This window comes from Ruditapes philippinarum, unplaced genomic scaffold (assembly GCF_026571515.1).
Source record: "Ruditapes philippinarum isolate M1 unplaced genomic scaffold, ASM2657151v2 ctg1965_1_1_1_1, whole genome shotgun sequence".
In the NCBI taxonomy this organism is placed as follows: Eukaryota; Metazoa; Mollusca; class Bivalvia; order Venerida; family Veneridae; genus Ruditapes; species Ruditapes philippinarum.
Window position 1 is genome coordinate 21,690 of NW_026867129.1, and position 25,382 is coordinate 47,071.

The window sequence follows — 25,382 nt, forward strand, 5'->3', positions numbered from 1 at the left end:
TCAGCTATAAATTAAAACAGGAACATTAACTATTAATTCACTGTATGCAAAAAAGATAAATGTTCAAGTCATTATATTCTCTTCTCGAACCGGGCATAAGACGATTGAAACGAACTTTCGATTAACTTACAGTTGCAAAATTCTCCGCGGCATTTACTGTACGGGAACTGCTCGCATGCCAGTACGTACAGTATCTACTAAATGTTTATTATAAATGCTTATTCGAATCAAATTTCATTTTGATTATTATCAAAGAATGTAAGTAATTTTGTTTAAATCTAAGATGACAGTTAATGGGGAAAAAATGCGGCTGAAAATGAACTGAAATAAAGTTATGACGAATAAAAATTAAAATGTTCTGTTTGCGGTTAGCATGGTTAGTGGTAGCTTATCCTATGCAAGTTAACAAGTTTGACTTCGGCCGAGTATCTTTTTAAAAGTTTCTTTTTTTTTTCAATTTTTTTTCAATTTAGAGAAGGTGTGATACTTACAGTAATGTTCCTTCTTAATTAAAGAGGACAACATTAATTTTATTTAAATTAACTAACTATAAAAGTATACTAGTACGTAGTTTTAAGAAAGGCAGTTATCTTTACCATAATCATATTACTCGTATGTCTTAAATTTAAAGCTGTATTACCCTAGATGATCGACTGTGTCAAAATATTTCAAGACAATCAATCTACAGTAGAGTAAAATAAATGTCAGAATTTTTCAGAAAAGTAAAAAAATATTCACAATTTAAGAAATACATAATTACATGTTATATGCAATTAATGACTGTTTTGCAGTTTTTATCACCATTTTTCTACGACGTACACGTGACTCACGTTGTAATGAGTATTTTTGCTTATTCTGGCCAGTTTTTTTTTCTTGGTGACAATTTTCGCAGATTTAAAGTGTCGTTTGCAATATGTAAAAATTGCTGTCTTTGTTAAGTCGAAAATGTTTTACTGTTTAATATTTTTTAAATATGTTCACTAAAATTAGCATGAATCTGTTGACATGCTTCTATACCTCAGCACAGATATAATAGCTTAATTCATATTAATAATTAAGAACTGCCTGCTATATTTTTATTTGTTAATCAAACTTATTTCATTTCCGTATTGCTCAATGTTGTGTACTGAAGTGACCAACATGTGACCTATGAAGTTGCAAAATAACGATAAATGAATATAAAGACCACTTTTAACAGACATCTGCTAGCTGAGGCCGAATCATAAAATAAATAGGAAAATACGTAGATTTTTTTCATTAAATCTAAACGCGACACAGGGAAATAAGCAAGAAGTATCTTTTAAAGAAGATACTTGGCCGAAATAAAACTGGTTAACTTGCATATGTTAGTTCTTATATCCTATACATTTTATTTTAGAACTATCCCTTTATATTTTATTTCATTAATGGCAAGAACTATCCTTCACATCTTAGTTTATAACTATCTTAGAATGACAAGAACTTTACATTTTGTTTGTAGATTAGACAATGGGATTCCCAGTTTTCATTTTGTGATTTTAAAGTGCCCAAATGAAAGCTCTCTTTATACCCGGTTCTTCCCTGTAAGTTTTACAGGAAGTCAAACTGATAACAGACAGGCATTCGACCGGAAAAAGTTATACTTATGTGTTTCCAATGCATATAATTTATATTTCTCCGAAAAGTACCATATATAAAGATAATAATAGGATTGCTGATGGTCGTGTCGCACGGCTAAAGTAACAGCAATCCGGGGCAACCCAAAATTAATAGGTGTCATGCAATTCATCAATAAATGCGACTGATTATATTTTTGCGTCGGTAGATTTCTGTTTAAATTCCGCCAAATTATGAAATGAAATAAATTAATGTATTAAATTGGCACTGCCACAATATTAAATTACTAAAAATAAAATATGAAGATATGTTACAATCACCTAGCAAGACAGTGTCCATCTTATGTTTAATTTATTGTGAGAAAAAAATAGGTCGATTAACACCTTCATTTATTCACCTGGATATGCCACGCCTTTTTCAAGTTTATACATAACTCCAGTCAAGAACCGGTCAAAACATTTATTTAAAATTAACGTGTTTTATTTAACAACAATATATACTGAGCCGGTAGAAAATATATTACATAATGTCTCTCCATATGTTTACAGATAATTCACTAAATAAGTAAATAAGAATAAATTATTTTGTTATTTATAGAAGATGATTTTGCAGTCGTCTGCTGTGTTATCAGAGAATCTCCTGCCTACCCCCCGCCGTGAAATGACTGATGCTACCAGATGTCTGCTATCATGTAGCAGAAGAGGCGCTCGACGGGGAGTTCCTGAAAACGGAAAGCCTGAATACGATTGGTTACTTGTAACATCAGTATCAGGGAAATTCTTTTACAGCAACTCTGGAATATTTACTGAAAAGACATTCCGTTTTTTTTAATTTAACAGAATATAAGAAATTACCGGGAAATTTTTAGCGCTGAATACGTTTGGGAAATTCTGCTATCCTGCCGCGGGCCCCGAGGTGATTCAGTGTTCAGAATCGATAGCTACTTCCTGATACAAAGAACATCATTTGTAGTTTATAAGTTACTAAATGTTGCAAAAATGGTTATTAAATTGTATACAACTTCGGTGACAACAAATAGAGAGGTTAGTATTTCTAATGATTGCTTAAAAAATGCTAAATGTCTGCATGTGTAACGTGTCGTTAATTTTCTTCTTACTCGTTACTTATCAATTACAATATAGTAATTGTTTTTAGACCTATCCTCCATGTAGTACCTATTAATGTAATGTTTTGTATTGAATATAGCATGCATAAGATTGAAACCATATTAAATGAACTTATTGTGTTACACTGCACAAGCAAAAAGTGATAACGAATTATATGCCAGGTCGTAAATAGTTTTACTTAATCGGACTTAAAATCGCGGCATTTAAGATATAAGCATAATTTTGAAATAATTCATGTTAATGCGGAAGTGAATATACTTTTTGCTCAGATAGATGTATATATAATTGTTGTTTGCATAATATTGTTGTTTTTTTTCTACCGTGTAATACGGAAGCCCTTAAGTGCCATTTTGCTTCCGTAGTGTAATGCAAAATGTGTATATATTAATTGATGTGTAATAAAAAGCGCTTTAGGCAGCGCGTGATAGATTCCTACACGTGTTTCATATCTCTCTACACGACGGTTGCCATAGATATTTTCTTTAGTATTTATTATTTGTTTCTCACTATAAACTTTTACGAGAAGCTTAAACCTCTTTAATGTGCATTAATAGATACGAGTTAGCAATAAGTTACATGTATATGGCGTCTTCATATACCTACCTATATGTGTATTTTTATTTATTTATACAGTAATTTATTTAGATCTATTTATTTAATTTATTTTCTCGATAGGGTGGGGTTGGGTTCCGTATTATGATTATCAGTAGTTTTATAACTACCAAAGATATTCATGTTTACAAGATACTGTAAAGATACAAATGAATAAGAAATAATATAAGTAATAGAAAGAGCACCGAAACACGAGGCTATCTGATTTGTACGAGGGGGCGTAGCCCCCGAGTATTAATCAGATTGCCGAGTGTTTTGGTGTTCTTTCTCGTTTGTATCATAGTCAAACATAAAAACACGTTCCCTGTTGTCACAATATGAAACCCCGGCAAAAATGATCCAATGAACGAACATCTGAATATGACATTTCTGTCGCTTTCCCTTTCTCTGTCGTCACAATATGTAAACCCCAGCAAAAATAAGCCAATCAATGGGGATGCTCTGGAGTGCGGGTAACTAATACCCGCACTCCAGTTAACGCACTGTGCATGTAATGATGTATATGTATACGATTTAACCCTGACACATTTTCAACAGAAAGGTCTCCAAACTATGATACAACATAAAGAAGTATTCATGTTATTAGTGAAACACGTACGACAACTCTGTCCGGGAATACAAAATGTTCAAATAGTATATAAATAAATTTAGCTTTGTGAATACATGCTTTCATTTTCTTGTACCTATGCGAACCTATGCGTGTAAATTATGAAAATCAAGCATGATTTAAAGGTTGTCATTATTATTTTCAAAGAGGAGAAAGTTGAAGCATGGTATATTGTAGGGTAATATGAATGGTAAATTACGCTTGAGATAACTTTTTTAGGGACTGAAATTGCATATGAAATCCTCCAGTTTTCATGGCGATCAGTTAAGGCTGATCAATACGTTTCCGTTAGATAGAATTGATAGTCAACCTCCCTATGTTGTTGTTGTTAAGATAGATAAATATTTTCAGTATTGTGCAAGAACATGGTAAAAGATATCTAATATGATAAAACAATGACGCAGTAAAGCGTGTTTGAGAAATGAAACAACATCAATTATATCATACCAGGGAAAACACAAATAAAGAGACCTTTAGGAATTTCTTATTTTCTTTGTATCTGAGCTTAACAAATGCATGTATCTTATTACGTTTCTCGTATACAAAAAATACAATCATGTACTTTATACGAGCTACTAGTACTGTCTTTGAGAGATCTGACCTAGTGGCTAAGAAGTTTTTCTTTTAATCCAGGGAGTGTGGGCTCGAGCCTTACTTAATACATGACCATATAGTTTTCTTTTTGGCACCAGAACGGTACTGGTTAAAAACAGGAGGCCGATTAGAAAGTGGTTAATATGAGCTACAAGACCCTCTTTCACAATAACACAATATTGCTATAAACGTAGCTCTGTATAAAATATTAGTCAAATGAGCACATATAAATAATAATTTAATGACATCTGAGATTAATGGTGAACATTTTATTCCAGATTTTCAACAAGCAGAATAGAATAAAACATGTATTTGAAGCAAAAGGAATAGCGTTTGAAGAAATAGATTTGTGTAATAACCAAGATGGGCGGGACCACATGCGAGAAAAGGCGGGCATCGACGATCTACTTCCGCCCGCCATATTTAACGACGATACATATTGTGGGGTAAAGTTTTTCAAGCCTTGCTTTTTACAAGAATTAGAATACATACATTGTAAAATAAGATAAAATGAAATAAATAGATAACGATGGAACATTAAGCAAAAAATACGGAATCTTTCAAATCTGACAAATTGCACTTAATCGCTATATTAGTTTTCTATGAAGGAAATCATTCGAATATAATATATTCATGGGTGCAAGTTTTCAAGCATATGCCTGAAGCTCTGTTTTTTGTGACAGATTTCATCATGTTTTACTATTAGATTATGTAGGAAAATGATTATGAATCACAGTTTTTTTTAGATTTTTCCAAATTTTCAACTTGCACCCATGTATATTATAATATTTATAGTTTTAATTGAAGGTTTCATAGAATCTAAATGTTACAAGAAAATTTGATAATTGTGCTATTTAACTTATAATATGTTACATTTTTCAGAATTTCCAAGAGTTTGAGGACGCGGTAGAGGACAATCTGTTAAAGGAATTTCTTAAGTTACAATGATGTTATTGTTTTATTGCTCAGTCCTTTCTTAAATGTAAGTACATCAATTATATTGTATACGCGCTCTATTCTTATTATGTGTAATTCTTCTGGTATAACCTCCTTGTCGCTGAGGGATTGCCTTTTAAGGGATGAGGCATCAGAATTGCAGCAACCGTTTGTCCCTGTGCGATCGTAAGTGGCGAATTAATGGGTTCGAATTGACTGGAGTCTATGCATCTCTTAGCTCTAGCAGGTTAGTGGTTTTGACACGTGGTGTTCCTTTAAATGTGTCACACCTGAGGTTAGCCAAAATGATCTTTCCTGTTTCGGCGCTATATGACCTAAATTGCGTAGGTGCGCCATAAAACCAAACAAAACAAACTTCTTATATAATAGGGAGCGAAACCTGCGGATCATTCGGCAAACCTCGCTGTTTATCTATGATCATGCAAAGTTTGACTTAAAGGGTCGATTGCTTCGGACAGGAGGGTTCGGCATATTTCGCTAGTTTCTATCAATGAAGCACCCAATAAACATGGAGCAACTGTTGTCAATTTGCTGTTTAAAATAATGCATTCAGTTGCCAAGGTTTCAAACGAGACAAAACATTTCAAAGCTTTTAGGCCGTTCCTGGAATCAACCGGTAATGAGAAACGTGTGTAAAGTTTATTTTGTCCCTGACCGTGTTTGAACCAACGCAGCTAGCGATCCTTTGATTGCTAGTCTGACATGTTCACCATTCGACTTTGCCACCACTCTTTATGTTTTGTTAGTCCCCTACCGGTTTAACCGGAGGGGACTTTAGGTTTACCCTCCGTCCGTCTGTCTGTCTGTCCGTCTGTCTGTCTATCAGTCCGTCAGTCCACAAAACTGGATCCCGCGATAACGCAAAAAGTACTAAAAATATTTTTATGAAACTTCATATATGGATAGATGGCAGTATTGAGTTTACGCACGTCTTTTTCTTTGTTCCTATGTTGAAAATTCTGGTTGCTATGGCAACAAATATTCTGAAAATATGGCAAATTTAACACATAAACTGGATCCAGTGATATCTCAAAAAGTACTGAAAATATTTTTATGAAACTTGAAATATGGGTAGATGGCAGTCTGGAGATTATGCACATCTTTTTCTTTTCTTCCTCTGTTAAAAATTCTGGTTGCTATGGCAACAAATAGCCTGAATTTCAAGATTTCTGATTTAAATTTTTCATTTTTTCACTATAAGTTCTTTATTTCTTAAGGTGTTTACTTCAAACTTTAAATATAATATTCCTAATGTATCTACTTCAAACATCATATATATGTTTCTTATTATCAGTCAACATTTTTGAGAAGGTTAAATACTCTATCAAGACTATTTCCAAAATTATATCCCCCTTGAACTTAGATTTTTTTTCGAGAAATTGGTATTTTTTACTCCAACTTCTTCATTCCTTATATGATTTACTTTAAAATCCCACATCGTAATAATATGACAAGGTTGTATTAACATAATTTCCTTACTAGGCAGGGAAACTTAACACATTACTGTGATATAGACAAACTTAGAACTCAAAAGCTTTAAGTTCATTCGTGTCATTCATTCACTGGTAAAATTGAATGGCCAATGGCCCATCAGAATGTTGCTTGGGTTCTAACCGGTAGGGGACTTATGGATTGCTTGCAATACTATGATAATTGCTTGTTTTATTTGAGAAACAATAAATTATACTTTATTATTAATCTGTTTTAATCATTTTACCTGACTGGGTTTTATTTTTTAAATGACTTTTTTTGTAACCGTCATTTTTTGAATCTGACACCCTTTGCCTTATTATTTTTTGAAAGAGGGGTCCCTTGCGGGCCCCCAATTTTGCCCAAAAAATAAAAACCCAAAATTTTCTAGCGGAGAATTTTTCCCAAATGTTTTAACCCTGTTTTGTGAAAGGGTCTTTTCCAAGTTAAAAATCTTGAAAAGGGCCCGACGGATTTTTTTATAAAATTTTCCGGGAGAGTCTCTCGTTTTCCTTTGTTTTCTCTCTGTTTTTTATATAATAGTTAGTAAAATCTAAACGGGAAAAGAACAGGGGGTTTTTATTTTAAAGTCTGAATATAAAAGGGTTTAAAAGTTTTTTCTGTTTTTTTGCAAACCGCTTTAAAAAAATTACATCAGGGGAATCCCTACGTGGATAATAAATGGACGGTTTAATGTTCTTTGTTCAAAGATAGGAGATCGTTCAAAGTATTCATACCTTGGATTGAAACAGAGTCAAGGGACGTAAAAATGAATGTGCCTAATTGTCTCCCTTGCTGTTTGATACTTTTATTGGTTATATATGTTTTAGTATGCGGTTCAGACATAGAGGTGTATTATACTAAGGGGTGTAATATACTAAATATCACTACCAGTCTTCCATATATTTTTTGTTTTTGACAATCAGCATTTAGTGTTTTTTATATATTTTTTATCTTACTAATATTTGTAAGTAGCTTTGGCATTTGGTATTATTAGTAATTGAAATGCATAAATTGGTACGATGTCGAAGATGAAGTTCAGCTTATATAAGTATATATGTCCCTTCACATGCAAATAATAGCCTCCAAATTTTGTCATTTCATTATAGCTTCAATGTGTTGTTAATCCCCGCCAGAAAGACGGTGACAGACATAGTTTTTGGGCGTAATTTATGCGTCCTTTCGGATTTACAACGCTTTAATTGTTACAATTTTTCAGAGACTTTTATTACAGATTATTATTATTAAATATAGTTCTGTGGATTTTTATACATTTTTGTACTTGTGTAACTTAGATATACGGCATTGGAAGTTTTTTTCTAATCTGCTTAGATTTTTCGGCATTATTGCCCCTTTGAAACAGTTTCGTAATCTTGTAATTCAAATCCAATTCATATTTTAATTGACGAACGGACACATGGCTTGCTAATTTTATTTTTTATTCTTTTTAAATATATATTTATAAGCAGTTATTGTCCCTTTATTATAATCTATTGAAAGACTGAACAAAATATCCGTCCAAAGACATACCATGAAACAAACAAACATTTCACTGCCGTTGTCTACAGGTAATTTTTTGTCTGTGTGCGCTAAGTTTACAATGTTCTTGTTTTTTTTGTATAAAATGTTATATGTAAATACTCAGATGAACTGTAAAGATTTATTACCTTTAGAAGTAAACAAAATCACACGATAATAGATTTATTACTTTCTTGTTTGGATATATTTGGTCGAAGAAATAGCAAGATCATCTAAATAAATTGTCCTGATTTTGTATTTTTGGTAATATTTATTTCATTTTAAAGTGATATGTGCACATAGCGTTATAGCAGCATGGTTATATGGCGGATTTTAGTTGTGCATCTAGATTTAGTATCTAAAAAGTACACACTTAAATCATGCGATTGAGATTTTTTTTCTCAAGACCATATATTAAAGCTACAAATTTTCTTGTAACAACATGTACTACATGTATATGATATGAAAGATGGGCCAAATCAAAGATTGAATATTCATGTACATTGGCTCAATACTAAATGATATTTTGTGCTAAAATGACGGATTCTGGGGTGTTTTATTTATTACACGATAAATGCAAGCGTGGAGTGCTAATTCGCAGATAATGTATTTTCAATGACTAGGTTAAAATGCGGGAAGGGGTCGTTTCCTCTAAATTTACTAAGTGTTTGATGGATTGGCCTTTTTATCTATAATGCATTGTGTTAAATTTATTGTTAAAACACACATTACGTTCGTAGCCCGCCAGAAAGCTGTATCAGTATTGAACAAAGTGCCAACTTATCATTATGTGATGGACTTGCCTCTCAGATTATTAAACTAGCTTTTCACGGCCTGATCTTTTTATAAAGATATTTTGTCTAATAAACACTAATTATACTTTTATTCAGCCTACTGCGAGAGTTCGATACAAACCTGGTAGACTCCGAAAAGGCACCAATGGAGTTCCTTATATAAAGTGATGATGTTTAAAATCCTTTATTTTATCTGGGACTATCTTTTGTCCCAGATTTAACCACCAAAATCCGTTCCATAACAATGTGGCATTGCTCCTTTTGCTGAGTGGTACTCGATTATAAATGTGCAAATATATTCAGCACTTGTTCACGTGTTGAAGACCAAACTTGATTTAACTAAACTTGATTTATGATACATTTTTTCTTCTTAAAATATTGATGGTAATCAAACTCTTCATATGAAAACATTTGCGGATCTTGGTTACTGACACTAAGATGATAAATAAAATGGTACAAGACTCTTAACACGTATTTTGAGGACTGTAAATATTATTGCACATTGATATGTGGGTATATCTTGAGGGCGAAAGGTGTAAATTTATGTTACTGGTTTACGAATTTAAGACATGGAAAAAAGGGTCTTCAACGACATTTTTTTAGACTGAAACTAATGTTATCTACAAATAAATGATAGCTTACTAAACTTTTGAAATCTGGTTGGAAAAAATGTTTAAAATACGGTTGGTTTATATAACAGAAAATAGAAAGTTTTCAGTTTTCGCGACCCCTCTATAAAGCTTATCAATTTGTTTAAAAAGTTGTTTTCTCTAATGTTTTGCTAAGTTGAACGAAAAGCCCCATCTTTCCTTACATTTTCAATGGAGAAGTATCCATACATCATTGTTAAGTTTAATTTTAAAAACGTTTTCCCAAGCTTATTAGACGTATAAAAGCAGTTAGTCCCTAAATGGGATAGTTTGCATACAATTAAGAAACTTAGATTTATAAAACAGAATAAACCATCACCAAGTACTCTTTACATACATTTAAATTAGCATATTAATGTAATAGAAATCCTAGGCCATACTGTCATACTGTATTAAAAAAGACTTGAGACGATGTTACGATAAAATCAGGTAAATTAAAGAGAGGACATAGTTCGACAAGTGTCACCCTATGACCCTAAATTTAATATGTAAATTAGCAGTTTTGAAAGGAAAGATGCTTTAAACTTTTCAATTTTAATCGGTACTAAATCTCATTAGTGACTTTTATCTGGCCTCTTTTTTCTTGTCTTTCATTTAAAAAAAAATTGAGGAGGGGACGGGTGGAAACTAATAGGGTACAAAGCAAATATTCTTTTAGCTAAATATTAAATGGATCAACTTTTAAAAAGATATTTCTCTTATCAAACGTATATCACTTGTATAGTACACCTTCTATAAGCGCTATCGTTTCTATGACAACGATGTAATGAATTTAAAAAGCGCCGAGGAACGTAGCCTTAGAAATTATTGAATGGGAAATATGTTTGTGCTTATTGTATTATTGCCATATGTAATTGGTGATTTGTTGATGAAACAAGAGTATAATACATGTGACGAATCGGGCGGAAGGACGTCATTGACGTATCAAGGTTTAAACGTCATAGGTAAATTACGTCAAATTATTGGCGTCGTTTTGTCCGATACGCCACATTTGGATTGAGCTTGTATATTTGTATTATTGAAACATGTTATTGGCAAATATTTTACATTTTGTATACCACTTACACATTGATTGTATTAAAATTATATCAACTGAAAATGTGTTAATTATATTATCGTTATATTTTTTTTGTAAAAATCGGTTGTGCAATGAGAAGAGAAGGTCAACACCGGGGGGGGGGGGGGGGGGTTGCATATTGTGGACGATCTATCTGGTGGAGGTAGGAAACCACCGTGCATTATTTTTGGCTTATGTAGAATGTATGGATTTATAAATGTAGGATAAGTTGTTTACCTTGTTACAAGTTATGCTTAACTAAATCATTAAAATATAATTCATAGTCCTGTAAATTAGAGAACGTGATCGTTATGTTCAACTCTACTGGGATTTTTAATGTATATTTCTATATATACTCCATTTACAACATTTTAAGCAACCATATTGTTAATTATTTAACTTTTTTCACGCTCGGAAATTGTCGTCTGCTAAAAATGTCTTTTGCTTGCATATTTTATTCCATGCAATTCTCTAGACATTGAAAACAAAGGTGGATGTCAAACAGAATGGTATTTGATAAGACGCAATGGCAATGGTTAAGTAGCAGAGGCTCTCAGGGGTTTATATATATTTATAATACAGCACGTTTGTAACGTCGTTTCTCATTGGATAATCGTGAAGTTTATATAATCTGTATTCACGGCTGCAGTCGATGTATGAATAAGTTTCATTTTTACTCTTATAAAGAGCGTTTGCAGTATCTTAAATTCGTTATAAAGAGTTTTTGACAGGTTAAATGGCCCTATATAAACGGTTATTTGTATATATATATCCCGAGCCGTCAAGCACACATGCACACACACATGCATGTATACAATTGCCATGGTAGTACAAACCTTACAAACTGTAATTAGGCGTTTACCCTGTAACCATTATCTTTTTGTTTTCTTTCATAAGATCTATATATCACTATTTTAAAGTTTCATTCAAAAACGTGTTCATTGTCATCAATGAAACTACAATGGACTTCATTGTTTAATGACTCTAAAGTGTATCTAGAGTGCATACACTTGACTTTAGTTAATTTATATTCGTATACATATAAATTTATATAATACCCCGCGGTGTAGGCTCGGTGTAGGCTCAAACTTGTGACTTATGAACTTGTTGTCACCACCGGACATCACGCATTCACTGAGCCTCAGTTTCAACACGATTACAGTTGTAATATGATTTAAATTTTATGCCATATGTGATGCGGCCATCGAAATTTACAAAATATTTAATCTTTAAGTGCATTTATTTGCAAGTTGAAAAAAAATTGTATCGCCATCTTTGTTAAATTCGGGTGAGCGACTCGAGACCAAATAAGCTCTCTTATTGATAGCGATAATCTGTACCTGTCCAAGTTAGTTATTTGTGAAACGGATTAGCAGCCACACGGTTTATTTGTGACTTAAATCCGGCACAGGTTTATTATTTATTTACCGTATTTATATAAATCTTTATTATTATTGTTATTATTATTATCATTATTATCATTATTATTATTATTATTATTATTATTATTATTATTAAATCTTTATTAATCAAGCTTAGATTTCTGTTACAATTAAATGCTTATTATTATTATTATTATACTTATATACTTTTTATGCAGTTTATTATTTTTTTAAAGCGCAACAAATTTTCTTAAAAACTTTATAACTTTGCCTGAAATTTTTAAATTATAAAAAAAAATTATATTTCGATAAGTAGATTCAAAGTCACATTAATGTACAAAAGGCACAACAGTAAATGTCTTCTAATTTCAGAGGTTGTAAAAAAGGAGGAAATAAACATACGTTTTTTATGACTTGATTGCATTTAAATTTAAACGTCATTTGATCTATCCGTTGAACGTATCGGTAAATTGCTTCTGCTGAGCAGCAGTAAAATTTGCATTAGAAATTATTGAAAAAGGGAACAACGTATATTTGCGGGCGTGTTTCAGAATAAAGTTTTTGCATATATATATATTAAAGGAGCAATTAAAAGCCGGGAACAATGTCACAAACCTATATTAATCAAGGATTTGAAAAGGATTTGGAGTATGGAACTAAGGGAACTAATGAAAATGATGTAAAAATTAGGTAAATATTTCTTAGTGTTTTCAGTCTGTTACATTACATTATTGCAACTTGTTTTGTTTTGTTTCAACTTTGTTTGTTCATAAGTTAAACTAGAGACATAGATAACATGTACATCTCTGGTTTATATCATGTAAATTATCCATATGTTATCTATTTATAAGTGTTTTGTAACTCATTTAACAACTCTTGTAATTCTATAAAGGATGGCTATATAAATGGTTTTTTTAAGATTTGGTTTATGTTGTTTATGTATATCCTTTTTATGTCATGTACATGTATATAAATGGGACTTTAATGGAAAAATAAATAAAATGTTATATATTTTGCTTACATTTAAACCATTCTGAAGATAATCGGTAATATAAAAATGTCTGTGTCACAAATATAAGACCATGCCTATCTGCATATCATGCTACTCAGTTCATTATTTCTATTTTGAAATATTTCAACAGAACGTGAGACAGTTCTAGGTTTCATGAATAGAATACAATGCTTATAGCAAGGTATCACCGTATGTGAGTTATAATGCGCACTGCACTATCTTCAAACACCGTTATCTCAAAGTAAATGTTGGCGTTTGTTTTAAAGACACAGTGTGCCCATGCCCAGGAAACCAATAAATATTTACTTCTTTATAAAGGGCAAACACGAGTTTTGTTATATTTAGATATCGCTAGATGCTTGTTACCTGAAGAAAGTAGCGATAAATGTGATGTGGAAATTATTCGTAATAAAAGTAGTAAAATGTAAACAAAGAACTATTGTGACTTCAAATCACTGTAACAAAATATCAAATCACTATAACTGTACTATTTCCCAAAAGAGGTGGTTTAGGTAATTGGCTAATGAGTAACTTTTTGGAACTATTTTATAAAAGGACACCAAAAATAAAAGACTTTTGTAAAATAAAAGCATTTCTAAGACATATATCAAGCTAAACAAATTAAGTTTACTCGTATATTTATGCAAACCGTGGCAAATTATATTTAATGTATTTTGATGCATAACATAAGATACATTTGTACATTATCCATTTTTTTTTTACTTTCAACGAAAGGAATTTACATAAGTCACATTTGACTTGTTTTCCAATCCACGAAATATATATGTTTACTGTATAAATTTATGTTGTATAAATAGAAATAAAAAATATTGTTAAACTAACGTGTCATTTCAAACCATCAATTCAAATGGTTTTTGTTTATATTCAATCCGGGTAGAAACCGAATGTAAAATGTATAAAGTAGCAAGATATAACGATATGTAAGATATGAGGATACGCAAACATAAACTATGGTGGCAGATTTATGACATTTTACTCATAAGGCGAAGATTCACCCATATCTTATTATCAATGTCGTGCCGCATAGGTAGAGCGTTGGACTGTAAATCGGGCGGCCTAGGGATCGATTCCCGGACGTTGCAGGAACGATGCGGTGGCTGAATCGTGCTTTCGGAAATTCAATGTGGCTTACTGCCGTGATCCGGTTGAAAAACTACCAACACCACCAACACCACCGCCATTTTATTAATGCAATGTCACAAACAAAAAACGCGTTATCTTTTGTGTAAACCAGGTCAAGTAGTGACTATGCATTATCCTGGTGTAGTAATTGGATATCCGGCCAGCAAATTTGCATAAACTATTAACACTGGTAAAGTCTAATAAAGGTCGCCCTTTCGTGCCAAAAAAAACGCGAAAACACAACAAAATACCGGTAATCACAAGTCAGATATGCTTCTGATTTTTGCAGTAAGAAAACAAAAAAATATTTAGGATTTTCTGCCCCAACTTTCATTTGTCCATTTATACTGGTGTATAATCGTGGTGGTGTTGGTAGTTTACACTCCGGGTCACGACAGTACGCCACATTGAAATTACCAGAGCACAATTCAGCCACTGCATCATTCTTGGACAGGCTGTCAAATAGTTACCAGTATAGTTGCCTTCACTTTCGCTGAACTGTTAACTTCTGTACATGCCAAAGCAGAGGTACAGTGCGAATGGCCGTATAACGGATTTTATGATCAATCGCAATTCAAATGACCTATACTATTCGCGGATCGAAACCCGGGTAGCCCGATTATCAGTCCTTTTTAGCTAACCAGGCAGTATTTGGTACAAATATATATTTATTTATGTATTATAGTCTTAATGAGGGTCCATCCGGTCTTGACCCTAGCTTGTCAACTTTTTGTGAAGTTGGTTCATATATATGGGACATCCCTTTATTTGACTTGTTCTACAGGCATACTCAATGGCCTTAAAGTGTCCAACACAAAGCTAAAAGTAAAATTAAAATTAAACAAGGTTAAAAGTGTTTTTCTTTAAAAAATTAACAATGAATCTTAAAAATATTACTTGGTTGTGTGTCAGCGTTTTCGATCCCACGACCATGCCGATAGCTGTACATGTTCCAGATTGCCCTCCATAGTTTTTAATGATGATAATAATGTTAATGTATTAAAGTACGCGAGCTTATTATATAAGTAACACACAGGTTTGTGGGTAACAGGAAAAGTATCATCCCGTGGAAAATACTGATAACGAATGTATATACATGTTTTTAACATTCATTGGAAAATTACTTTAATGTTTGAACTTATGTCTGTCAATCATAATCAATTTAAAATGCTCACTGGTGTACAATTATACCCAAATCCAAATAAATGTCAACAGGTAGACAATTTGTACTTTCGGTTTCTTCAATCATAACAATAAGTATATAAATAATGTTCTAATTACTGTTATATCTGTAAATTTACTTAATATTGGCGGTCTTTTACTCGATATATTGGTAAAAATATTGGCGGAAATGCCATATCCGTTCTGTGTATTCTTACTTTTTTGCCGCATAACTAACGGAAAGGGCCGAACAGTTGCGATTGTCTACCACACCTGTTTTGTTAACCTATTAAATTCGTTAAATATTTTTTGCTGCATGCTTTAATCGTCTGCTTGTTCCATTTAGACACCGATTATTCCCATGCAATGACTTCCGGTGAAAACGGATGTTTTGGGGTTTGTTTTTTACCATTTAGGTAGCACTCCGCACTAAAATTCAAGTTTCTGCCGTCAATGTCCTACAAGCAATATGTCTTATAAATCTGATCCCAAACTACACAACCTGGAAAAAGAAAACACATTTTGTTAAGAACATATATGTCATAACATTGCAAATATGTCATGAAATCATCCCATGTGCAACAGTCAGGCAGTTAAAAAAAAATCCAATTCATTCCGTAAAAGCCAAAAATCCATAGTGGTCCGAGACCCAAAACAACATATTTCGTCCCGCCGGCAAAAAATACCTGCAAAAATACGGGCTTCAGAAACTCTGTCACTGCTTTAGCAACTCCATATACATGCAAAATATCACAAAGAAATAGGTGCTTGGCCTTGTAGATTTTTTGCTATTGCTGAAAGTTTGTACCCCCCTGTAAAATTACTTGTTTTCACCGAGCATGCTGTTTAAAAGCAATGTTTACAAACAATGGCGGCCTTGACATCTATAATTATCAGCATGTGATTTCTAACCATGTTTTCGAATTTGCCAATGATCATATTACATGTCACAAAAACAATTTTCATGCTGAAAATGCACTTTAACCCATTACTTCATGAGCATTTTGTGAAAAATGGCTGTTTTCATTGAAAAGTCTCCCGTTACAAGTTCAAATTGCTATAATACTATAAAAACTGCTTCAACACTAATCAAACTTGGCACAAATGTTGACTGGACCATTGCCCTTGCAACAACATGCTCAGGCTTAAATTTTCTGTTACCATGGCAACGAGGGGACATCTCAAAATTGCCAAAAATCACTATTTTGCGTTGATTTTTTCCATCAAAATTGATTTCAAAGTGCTGCAACTTCTCAATGGATTGAGATAGAGTCAAATGCTTTTCAGCGTTGGTTACACGATACCTTATGATCAATCTGGGGTCATTTACAGCCTCTCACAAGTCCAAAATTTTCTTGGCGATGAGGGGGACTCCGCCCCCCTTCAAACCCCCCAAACAGAAGGGGGCACATCCCCCTTCTGGCAACCCCCCTGATGTATCTTTTGGTTGGGGGGCCGCGCCGAAAAAGAGGTCACTTTTTTTACAACATTTCTCGAACAAAAACAAGTGTTTGGGGCCGAAATAAGGCATTTTTTCATCATTTGAGACAACAAAAATGGGGGGGGGGGTGAAAAAGGCGTGTATATGAAGTAATGGGTTAAAGACAACCAGTCATTTAAATCCACAATAGTCACTATATCCATGAAATCCTTTCGAGGCCATTCGAAGCTGTGGCTTCTATTAGTGTGGTGTGCTGCCTTAAGACGCGAAAAGCACTAAAGGGTGAAAACAACTAAATTTGTTACTGATGATGCCCATTTATAAGAGGTCGAATCGAGAGAAAAAATTGCGGCCATTTTAATATTCATTTTTTTTAGAAAATAAACCACGTTTCCAGATTTTAAGATGTTAAAAAGTACTGTTACCTATGTAACTGCACATATTTCTTAGTCACGTCAGATCTATCTACATTTCTGGCCACGTGGTACTCTTACATTAAAAGTATGGCCTATGGGAAATTAACATTACAAAAAATTGAAGGGGTATAGAAGTAATAAATATGTTTAAACATTTTGATTGATACGAGATAAATTATTTATAAATTCAGAAAATGTTTTGGAAATTGTTATGTACATATAAGTCTCTTACAAGGAAAGCTAAAGAGAAAATCAAAACATTTAAAATGTAGACACTAAAGCCCTAAATTAAAATGTTGTGACCTAAAGTATACAAAAATCATTGAAGGAATTTTATAAAACTTTTAGTATAATCTAAACTTATGCAAAAAACAACAACAACAACAGTAACGTCTGCTGCTGTTACTTCTTTATTACTATTAAAGATTTACGACTACTTCAAAATATTTTCATTTTTTACCGCAAAAAATGCAAACACTGCTTACTGTATGAATTTAGAAACATTAGTAAATGATCTGTCATAATTTAACACCATGTGAAAGTTTGTAAATGACCATGCAGGTTGTGAGAGCAAAGGTTAATCAATACACACTTTACAATGGACGAGCGAAATAAAACAAAACGGCAAGTTTATAAAGAAAGAAAAATGCTGAGAAAACTCCCGGGAAAAATTATTCTCTAAAATAAGCAGGTTTTAAGCAAGTGATGGATTTATAAAGGAGTGTATTTCTTTTATTCGAGTAGATTAAATGAAATATAGTAGATTTATAGATTTTATTACTGGCATTACCGGTGTACTGTTAATTTATTAGGGAGCTGTATCACGCGTATAAATATGTGTGTCATAAAAATATTTACTGCAGGGATATAATAAAATGATAAAATCTTGCATAAATTACCCATTTTTTACTGCGCAATCTATTTGCTTTTGCTAATTACACATGAACCTACAATTAGACAAGGAGGTCGGAATCTGTAATGAGTTTACCATAGAGTTAAATTGTAGACTTCGGAATTAGTAAATTAGTGGAAGAAACATTAGGCAGTACAGTGTTTATTATTACACGACAGGTAATGATACCCATGTGTGTTTACTCGTCGGTAAATTAAGATATCATATCTCCAAACGGCGACATTTGTGGCCTGTTATAATCATTACATGCACGGGTCACTGCGAGTTAGAAAGGTCGTATGGCATTTCAATCGTGCCGATCAAGGGACATACATGTCCGTTCACAAATAACGACCATCTTCCGTACGCCTCTGTCAAAAATATAGTAACATATTATAATCTTGTTCACGTGTGAAGTGTGAAGTCGCGACTTTTGAAAAAAAATCGTCAAAAAGGGTTAATTTAGGAAAATATATTTATTTTGCAATTGGTTATTTTATATATCAAAACAGTGGACAGTGGTTTAAATAAATTTTGTTTAAAAATAGCAAATAACATTATTTGCCAAAGAAAATATTTCATTTGTTGACAAACGGATAAATTATTATAAAATTAGGTTGTGAAAACACGATATGGATATAGTTAAGATTGTGTTTAAAATAAATAATGAATAAAGCTAGTAAAAAATTCCCGGTGTCTGACGACGCAGAAATTACAAATGGAGACGTAAACTACACAAGGTATTGGCTATTCTTTTTTTCTCCCCAAAAATTATCGTAAAAAAATTATCATGCATTTTCAAAATCAATGGTCTTTCTTTTCATTATTTTTTCATTATTTTTTCCTTTTCTTTCCTTTTTTTCTTTTTTTTTCTTTTTCTCTTTTCTTTTAATATTTATTTTCTTTTTGGTGAATTTTTTTTGGTACAGAATGAAAGACCTAAAAATATTTTCCGCGTGGAATTATTTCATGTAATAACATGATTTACAAATTGGCAAGTGATTCGAATTTGATCATGTACCTTACATTTCAATTTTGAGCAAAAGGATGTAGAACTCTTTGGTGCGCATTTGATATTTTATATTCGTCATTTTATTGAATCGAAAATATACAATTTAACTGTAAAATGTTTGTTAGTGCCATTTTAATTTAATTAAAAGATTTATGCCAGTTACAGAAAAACACCTTTTTGCCGTTGGAAATTTATCGCTATTCAAACAATCGATACTTCCAGAATAGGTAAAAGTTGCCGATTAATTTCTATCTATGAATTTATCGGCTCTCTCATTCATATCTCATTATCTGCCAATGAATTTATGGGTAAATTTTGATTGCAGAATTTTTCTATTATTTATGCCGCTATATTTATCAAATATGTCTATGAATTTATCGGATATTCCTGCCTATGAGTTTAATGATAGATTAACTTTGTTAATAAATTATTTTGTCCATTGACATTGCAGTATTTCAAACAAATCTTACAGCATTAACTTTGGTAAATCAGCTTTTATTAATTGTTCTAGTGAGATAACTTTTTACACAAAAAATTTCAAACAACTAACTTTACTTATCCGTCTGTTTTACATGTATTTATTTTTATGACAATTTCACTCATCGTTTGGCCTTACCATGTCTCCATGCTTTCAGACGTGCGTAATTAATCGGCAACTCCCCTGCCTGTGTATATAACATGCGCAAAAGCATGAAAAGTAAACAGATTTTTAAAGTCGATTTACCAAAATAATTCATATTGTCCCGTGCAGACATTTATTTCAGATATTTTATCTGTAAGTCTCAGCTAAAAATCTTATTTTAGGTGATTTTTTTACGATGTGACCCGTTGGTATAAAAAAAACGGACCGAATGAAGCATTTTTCGCGCATGCGCAATCTTCGTGCAGGAACATTTTAGGGTTTGGGGTGTCGCACAGCAAAAACAAGAAGCTCTAGTTTAATCAATTTTAACAGGAGGAAATGGACAAATATTAGTAACAGTTCCATTGCGTAGACCAAATGTAACTAAAATCATTAATTGTCTACTTTTAAAATAATTGAAGTCATGACTTTATTATTCAAAAATATACCTTTACTTGTAAATAATTGATACAATTATGTTCAACCAAGAGACTGTGACTTCTAACTAAAATTGAAACTCTCCGAGTGTTTTTATTTTCATGACCATTTCATTTCACTCACTTATTAGAGGTGAAGCATGGGCGCAGCTGGTTTAAAAATTAATGTATTCAATCAAAAACTTATGCATATTTCAAAACGAGGCAGTTTTCAAACTACATATACTTTAAATCATGATAATAAGACGAATCACGGGCGTATATATATTTAATGTATACAGAAATAAAATAACATTACAGTTTATTAATTATAAATGTACGAGTAATAACTTAAAGTGACGTGTAAAGTGTGTTACAGAAATAGACTTAAATAACATATTTCATTCATCATTATCGTATATTAATCGGTGTGAAGTCGTCGGGTGAAAAGGCGAAATTTTAGCATTTCAGATGTCGGCATGGTGAATTTTCGTATTGAGTTCTATAGTAGATTAGTCGCATTTGAGGCTGTATTCTCAATTTCACTGTTCTTGATGAATTATATACTACCTTCAACATGTACATAAAGTTAGTTCTCTATTCCTTATTTCTTTTTTCGAATAAGGAATAAGGAATCAGTTCCTTGTTCCTTTTTCGAATAAGGAATCAGGAACTAGTTCCTGATTCCTTATTCAAATCTAAATAAGGAACAGCAGAATTAGTATTTATTTAAAATAAAATGTATACCTCATTCAAATCATTGCATAAAGAATCTGCATCAATTATTAAAAAAAATGTAAAAGTCGAATAAGGAATAGGGAACCAGTTCCTTATTCCTTATTGAACTCCGAATAAGGAACAGAAGGAAAAACGTAAAGAAAAACACCAATTGCAGTTATTTTTGATAAATCTGCATTAGAATTGCAAGGATCAATCATAAAAATCATGAAATAAAGCATTTACATAATTTGTTTCTGAACAAAATGTTTAAGTCGAATAAGGAATAGGGAACCAGTTCCTTATACCTTATTCAACTCCGAATAAGGAACAGAAGAAAATACCTAAAGAAAGACACCAGTTGCAGTTATTTTTTTTATAAATCTGCATTAGAATTGCAAGGATCAATCATAAAAATCATGAAATAAAGCATTAGTATAAAAATATTTTTGAAAAAAGAAATGTTCAGGTTCACTCGACTCCGAATAAGGAACAGATGTAATTACGTTAAGAAAGACAGCAGTTGCAGTTAGTTTTGATAAATCTGCATAAGAATTGCAAGGATCAATCATTGAAAGCATGAAATAAAGCATCTACATAATTTGTTTTGAAAAAAATGTTAAAGTCGAATAAGGAATAGGGAACCAGTTCCTTATTCCTTATTCAACTCCGAATAAGGAACAGAAGGAAATACGTAAAGAAAGACACCAGTTGCAGTTATTTTTGATAAATCTGCATTAGAATTGCAAGGATCAATCATTAAAATCATTGCAGTATAAACTATTTTGAAAAAAATGTTATAGTCGGAGTTGAATAAGGAATAAGGAACTGGTTCCCTATTCCTTATTCGACTTTAACATTTTTAAAAAAAAAAAATATGTAGATGCTTTATTTTATTTCATTTCTTATGCAGATTTATCAAAAATAGCTGCAACTGGTGCCATTTTTAGGTATTTTCTTCTGTTCCTTATTCGGAGTTGAATAAGGAATAAGGAACTGGTTCCCTATTCCTTATTCGACTTTAACATTTTTTTTCAATTTTTTTTATGTAAATGCTTCATTTCATGATTTTAATGATTGATCCGTGCAATTCTTATGCAGATTTATCAACAATAACTGCAACTGGTGTCTTTCTTTACTTATTTTCTTCTGTTTCTTATTCGGAGTTGAATAATATTCCTTATTCGACTTTAACATTTTTTTCAAAAATATTTTTATTCTAATGCTTTATTTTATGATTTTAATGATTGATCCTTGCAATTCTAATGCAGATTTATCAAAAATAATTGCAACTGGTGTCTTTGTTTACGTATTTTCTTCTGTTCCTTTTTCGGAGTTGAATAAGGAATAAGGAACTGGTTCCCTATTCCTTATTCGATTTTAACATTTTTTTCAAAATAATTTATGCAGATTCTTTATGCAATGATTTGAATGAGGTATAAATTTTATTTTAAATAAATACTAGTTCTGCTGTTCCTTATTTAGATTTGAATAAGGAATCAGGAACTAGTTCCCTATTCCTTATTCGAAAAAGGAATAAGGAACTGATTCCTTATTCCTTATTCGAAAAAGGAATAAGGAATCGGGAACTGACTTTATATACATACCTTCAACTTTAACACCGTTTAGATTCACCACTTTGAAAACTCCTGTCTGCTGGTGGGTAATACATTTTTAAACCTTCCGCCAACAAATGAGTTCCTGGAAAAATCAAACACAAAACACACAAAAACTACACACATGCAATAAATACACTTTAAGTATGACCAATCAGACTAGAGAGAACTTAAATTGAGCCGCTTCAAAAATTAAAAGAACTACTTTGTAGACTACAACGGGTTGGGTCTAATTCCGTATCGGGGTGAGACCTTCAAGCGCCTTGTCCGGTATATACCGGAATACGATATTTAGTGTGGTGCTCCAATCATTTTTTAAGTCTCACTCAAAGGGTGTGTAAAGCTATTTATGATTTTGTACATGGGAGAGTCACAGCAAGGACGGACTAGTATGGATGTAGGGAAAACAAAAGAGATTTGTTTGAATGAATAAAGTGCATTTTTTATAAAATGCCATCACATTTTATTCAATGTCATAAAACACGTAAGAATAAAGTTTCCCCTAAAACATATCTTGGTGGTACAACCGCCACAAAGGGGTAAGCCCTGTACAAAGACATAAAAAAACTTTATGTAACCATAAACTTCTATACATAATATTCATGTCAATTACATTTCAGTTTCAAGAAGGAAGGACCATGGGCAAGAAGAAGCAAGTTGGAAAAAGGATTAATATTTTTCCTGGTTATCTTAGTGTTGGCTGTTATTGGGCTAGTGATCGCTGTAGTACTTGTACGAAAAGATGACAGTAAAACTATGCCTGGTATGTACATAATTATACACACACTTATTACTCCCCCCCCCCTCTCCGCCCCCGTGAGAATTTTATTTTAAATTATCAATCTTCAAAAATATTTCTATTATTCAAGAATAAAAATATGTAAATATATATTATCCACTGGGCGCTTTGTTTTATTATTATTACCAAATGGCGATCGATACCAATTATCACATGACATTACATAATTATAGGATCACGTCGGTTCAGACAATTCGGCCACTCAAACAATTCCTAAATCGTTACCTTTAAATTGGAATACGACTGCTTTTCATTCGGAACAGCCCTTTAAAAATATACAGGCTTTTGTAACACCGCAATTTGAGGTGAAACGCACTTTAAGGTCAAACGCACTTTAGGGTATGACACTTTGAGATCCGACCCTACAGTGAGTTACGTACTTTGAGGTCCAGCACTAAAATTCCTAAATGACATGTAAGATTTCATTGATTTAGAATATGAAATGTCTGGTGCAGTAAATTAACGTTTACATTAAGCTTCACTCGTGTTATTTCAGTTTTTGCCAAATTGGCCAGAAATTGACTACGAACATGTTGATACTACACATTTATTTATGGTAACAGTTATTTTTATGAAATAACATGATTGATACCTGACAAACGCAGACATCGTTAAGAAGAGTGAGTGAGTGAGTGATTGAGTGAGTGAATGAGTGAGTGAGTGAATGAGTGAATGAGTGAGTGAGTGAGTGAGTGAGTGAGTGAGTGAGTGAGTGAGTGAGTGAGTGAGTGAGTGAGTGAGATGGTGAGTGAGTGAGTGAGTGAGTGAAATGATAATCACCGGAGTGTATACGAACCACTTTGAACAAAGCCTGTTTATGTAAATCTATACTTTTCATATGTCTTTTAGATATACAATGCTGTTGAAATGTTGTTTATCGTACAGTAAATATTATTTATCGGTCATAAAGTGCATCATTTATATCGTATTTCCAGATACTCACCGAATTTCTCCGAATTGATGAGTTCTTCTTATTATTTTTTAAAATTTATTTTATCATTAGTTTTTATTTATTAATTTATTTATTTATTTATATTTATTTACTGACTTACTTATTTTTACTGACTGACTGACTGACTGACTGACTGACCGACCGACTTACTTACTTATTTAATTAATCTTTACAGAGCAACACCCTTTGCGACGCACACATTTCATTTGTGGGCGAGCGTTGTTCCATTACAGAGTTTTATTTATTATGAAGTCTCTTAATATTGGAAGAATTGAGGCTTTTGTTAAATAGAGGTTATTTCTCTACAGAGGGACCGGTATTCAGAGGTTGCAATGTACTCATCGTGGGAAAACCTAGTAATATTTCCTAATATTGAGTAGCTTCGTGTGAATAATATATTTTACTTTTCTGTCTTTCAGAAGTATGTGGTACACCTGATTGTGCTGAAGCTAGTAAGTATAAATAATACGCACAAAAATATGTAAAAAAATTTAAAGGCCCATTATTCCTCAGAACGCCATTATTTTCATTTCTCAAAAGATTTTTATTCTCTGATATCATGTTATAATTATATATTTTCCAGAAAGGTTACTCATTGGTCATTTATCTGAACCATCTCCTGCTTCTATTGCTTTCTGGAAATCTATAGAATTATAGTGATTATTAAAGTCAAAATACTACTTTCTTTACATTTTGGTACTTTTGTTACAAATTATTTCACATATAGTGTTACTTTTTCAGGTAACAGGCATCTAACATGCTCTAAAATCATTATCTAAACATTATAAAATTCTCAAAGAAATAAAAAATAAATATTCT

At 32.2% G+C, this 25,382-nt stretch overlaps 2 protein-coding genes across 5 annotated transcripts in view; both read left to right on the plus strand.

Annotated features, from left to right (window-relative positions):
- The first annotated feature begins 2,404 nt into the window (after positions 1-2,404).
- LOC132734932 (SH3 domain-binding glutamic acid-rich-like protein 3) overlaps positions 2,405-25,382 on the plus strand; it is a 125,056-nt gene continuing 102,078 nt past the window's right edge. The window contains exons 1-3 of the mRNA XM_060721818.1: positions 2,405-2,639; positions 4,815-4,982; positions 5,419-5,517. Coding sequence (XP_060577801.1) covers positions 2,595-2,639; positions 4,815-4,982; positions 5,419-5,484 — 279 coding nt within the window. The 5' untranslated portion in view covers positions 2,405-2,594 and the 3' untranslated portion in view covers positions 5,485-5,517. The remainder of the gene's footprint in view (positions 2,640-4,814; positions 4,983-5,418; positions 5,518-25,382) is intronic.
- LOC132734929 (neprilysin-like) overlaps positions 12,303-25,382 on the plus strand; it is a 36,545-nt gene continuing 23,465 nt past the window's right edge. For 2 of the 4 annotated variants that reach the window (XM_060721813.1, XM_060721811.1), the window contains exons 1-4: positions 12,303-12,393; positions 12,947-13,054; positions 23,433-23,575; positions 24,983-25,015. In XM_060721813.1, coding sequence (XP_060577796.1) covers positions 12,969-13,054; positions 23,433-23,575; positions 24,983-25,015 — 262 coding nt within the window. In that variant the 5' untranslated portion in view covers positions 12,303-12,393; positions 12,947-12,968. Of the gene's footprint in view, positions 12,394-12,731; positions 13,055-18,693; positions 19,170-23,432; positions 23,576-24,982; positions 25,016-25,382 lie in introns of those variants that run through there. The other 2 variants (XM_060721812.1, XM_060721814.1) reach the window with 2 other exon arrangements.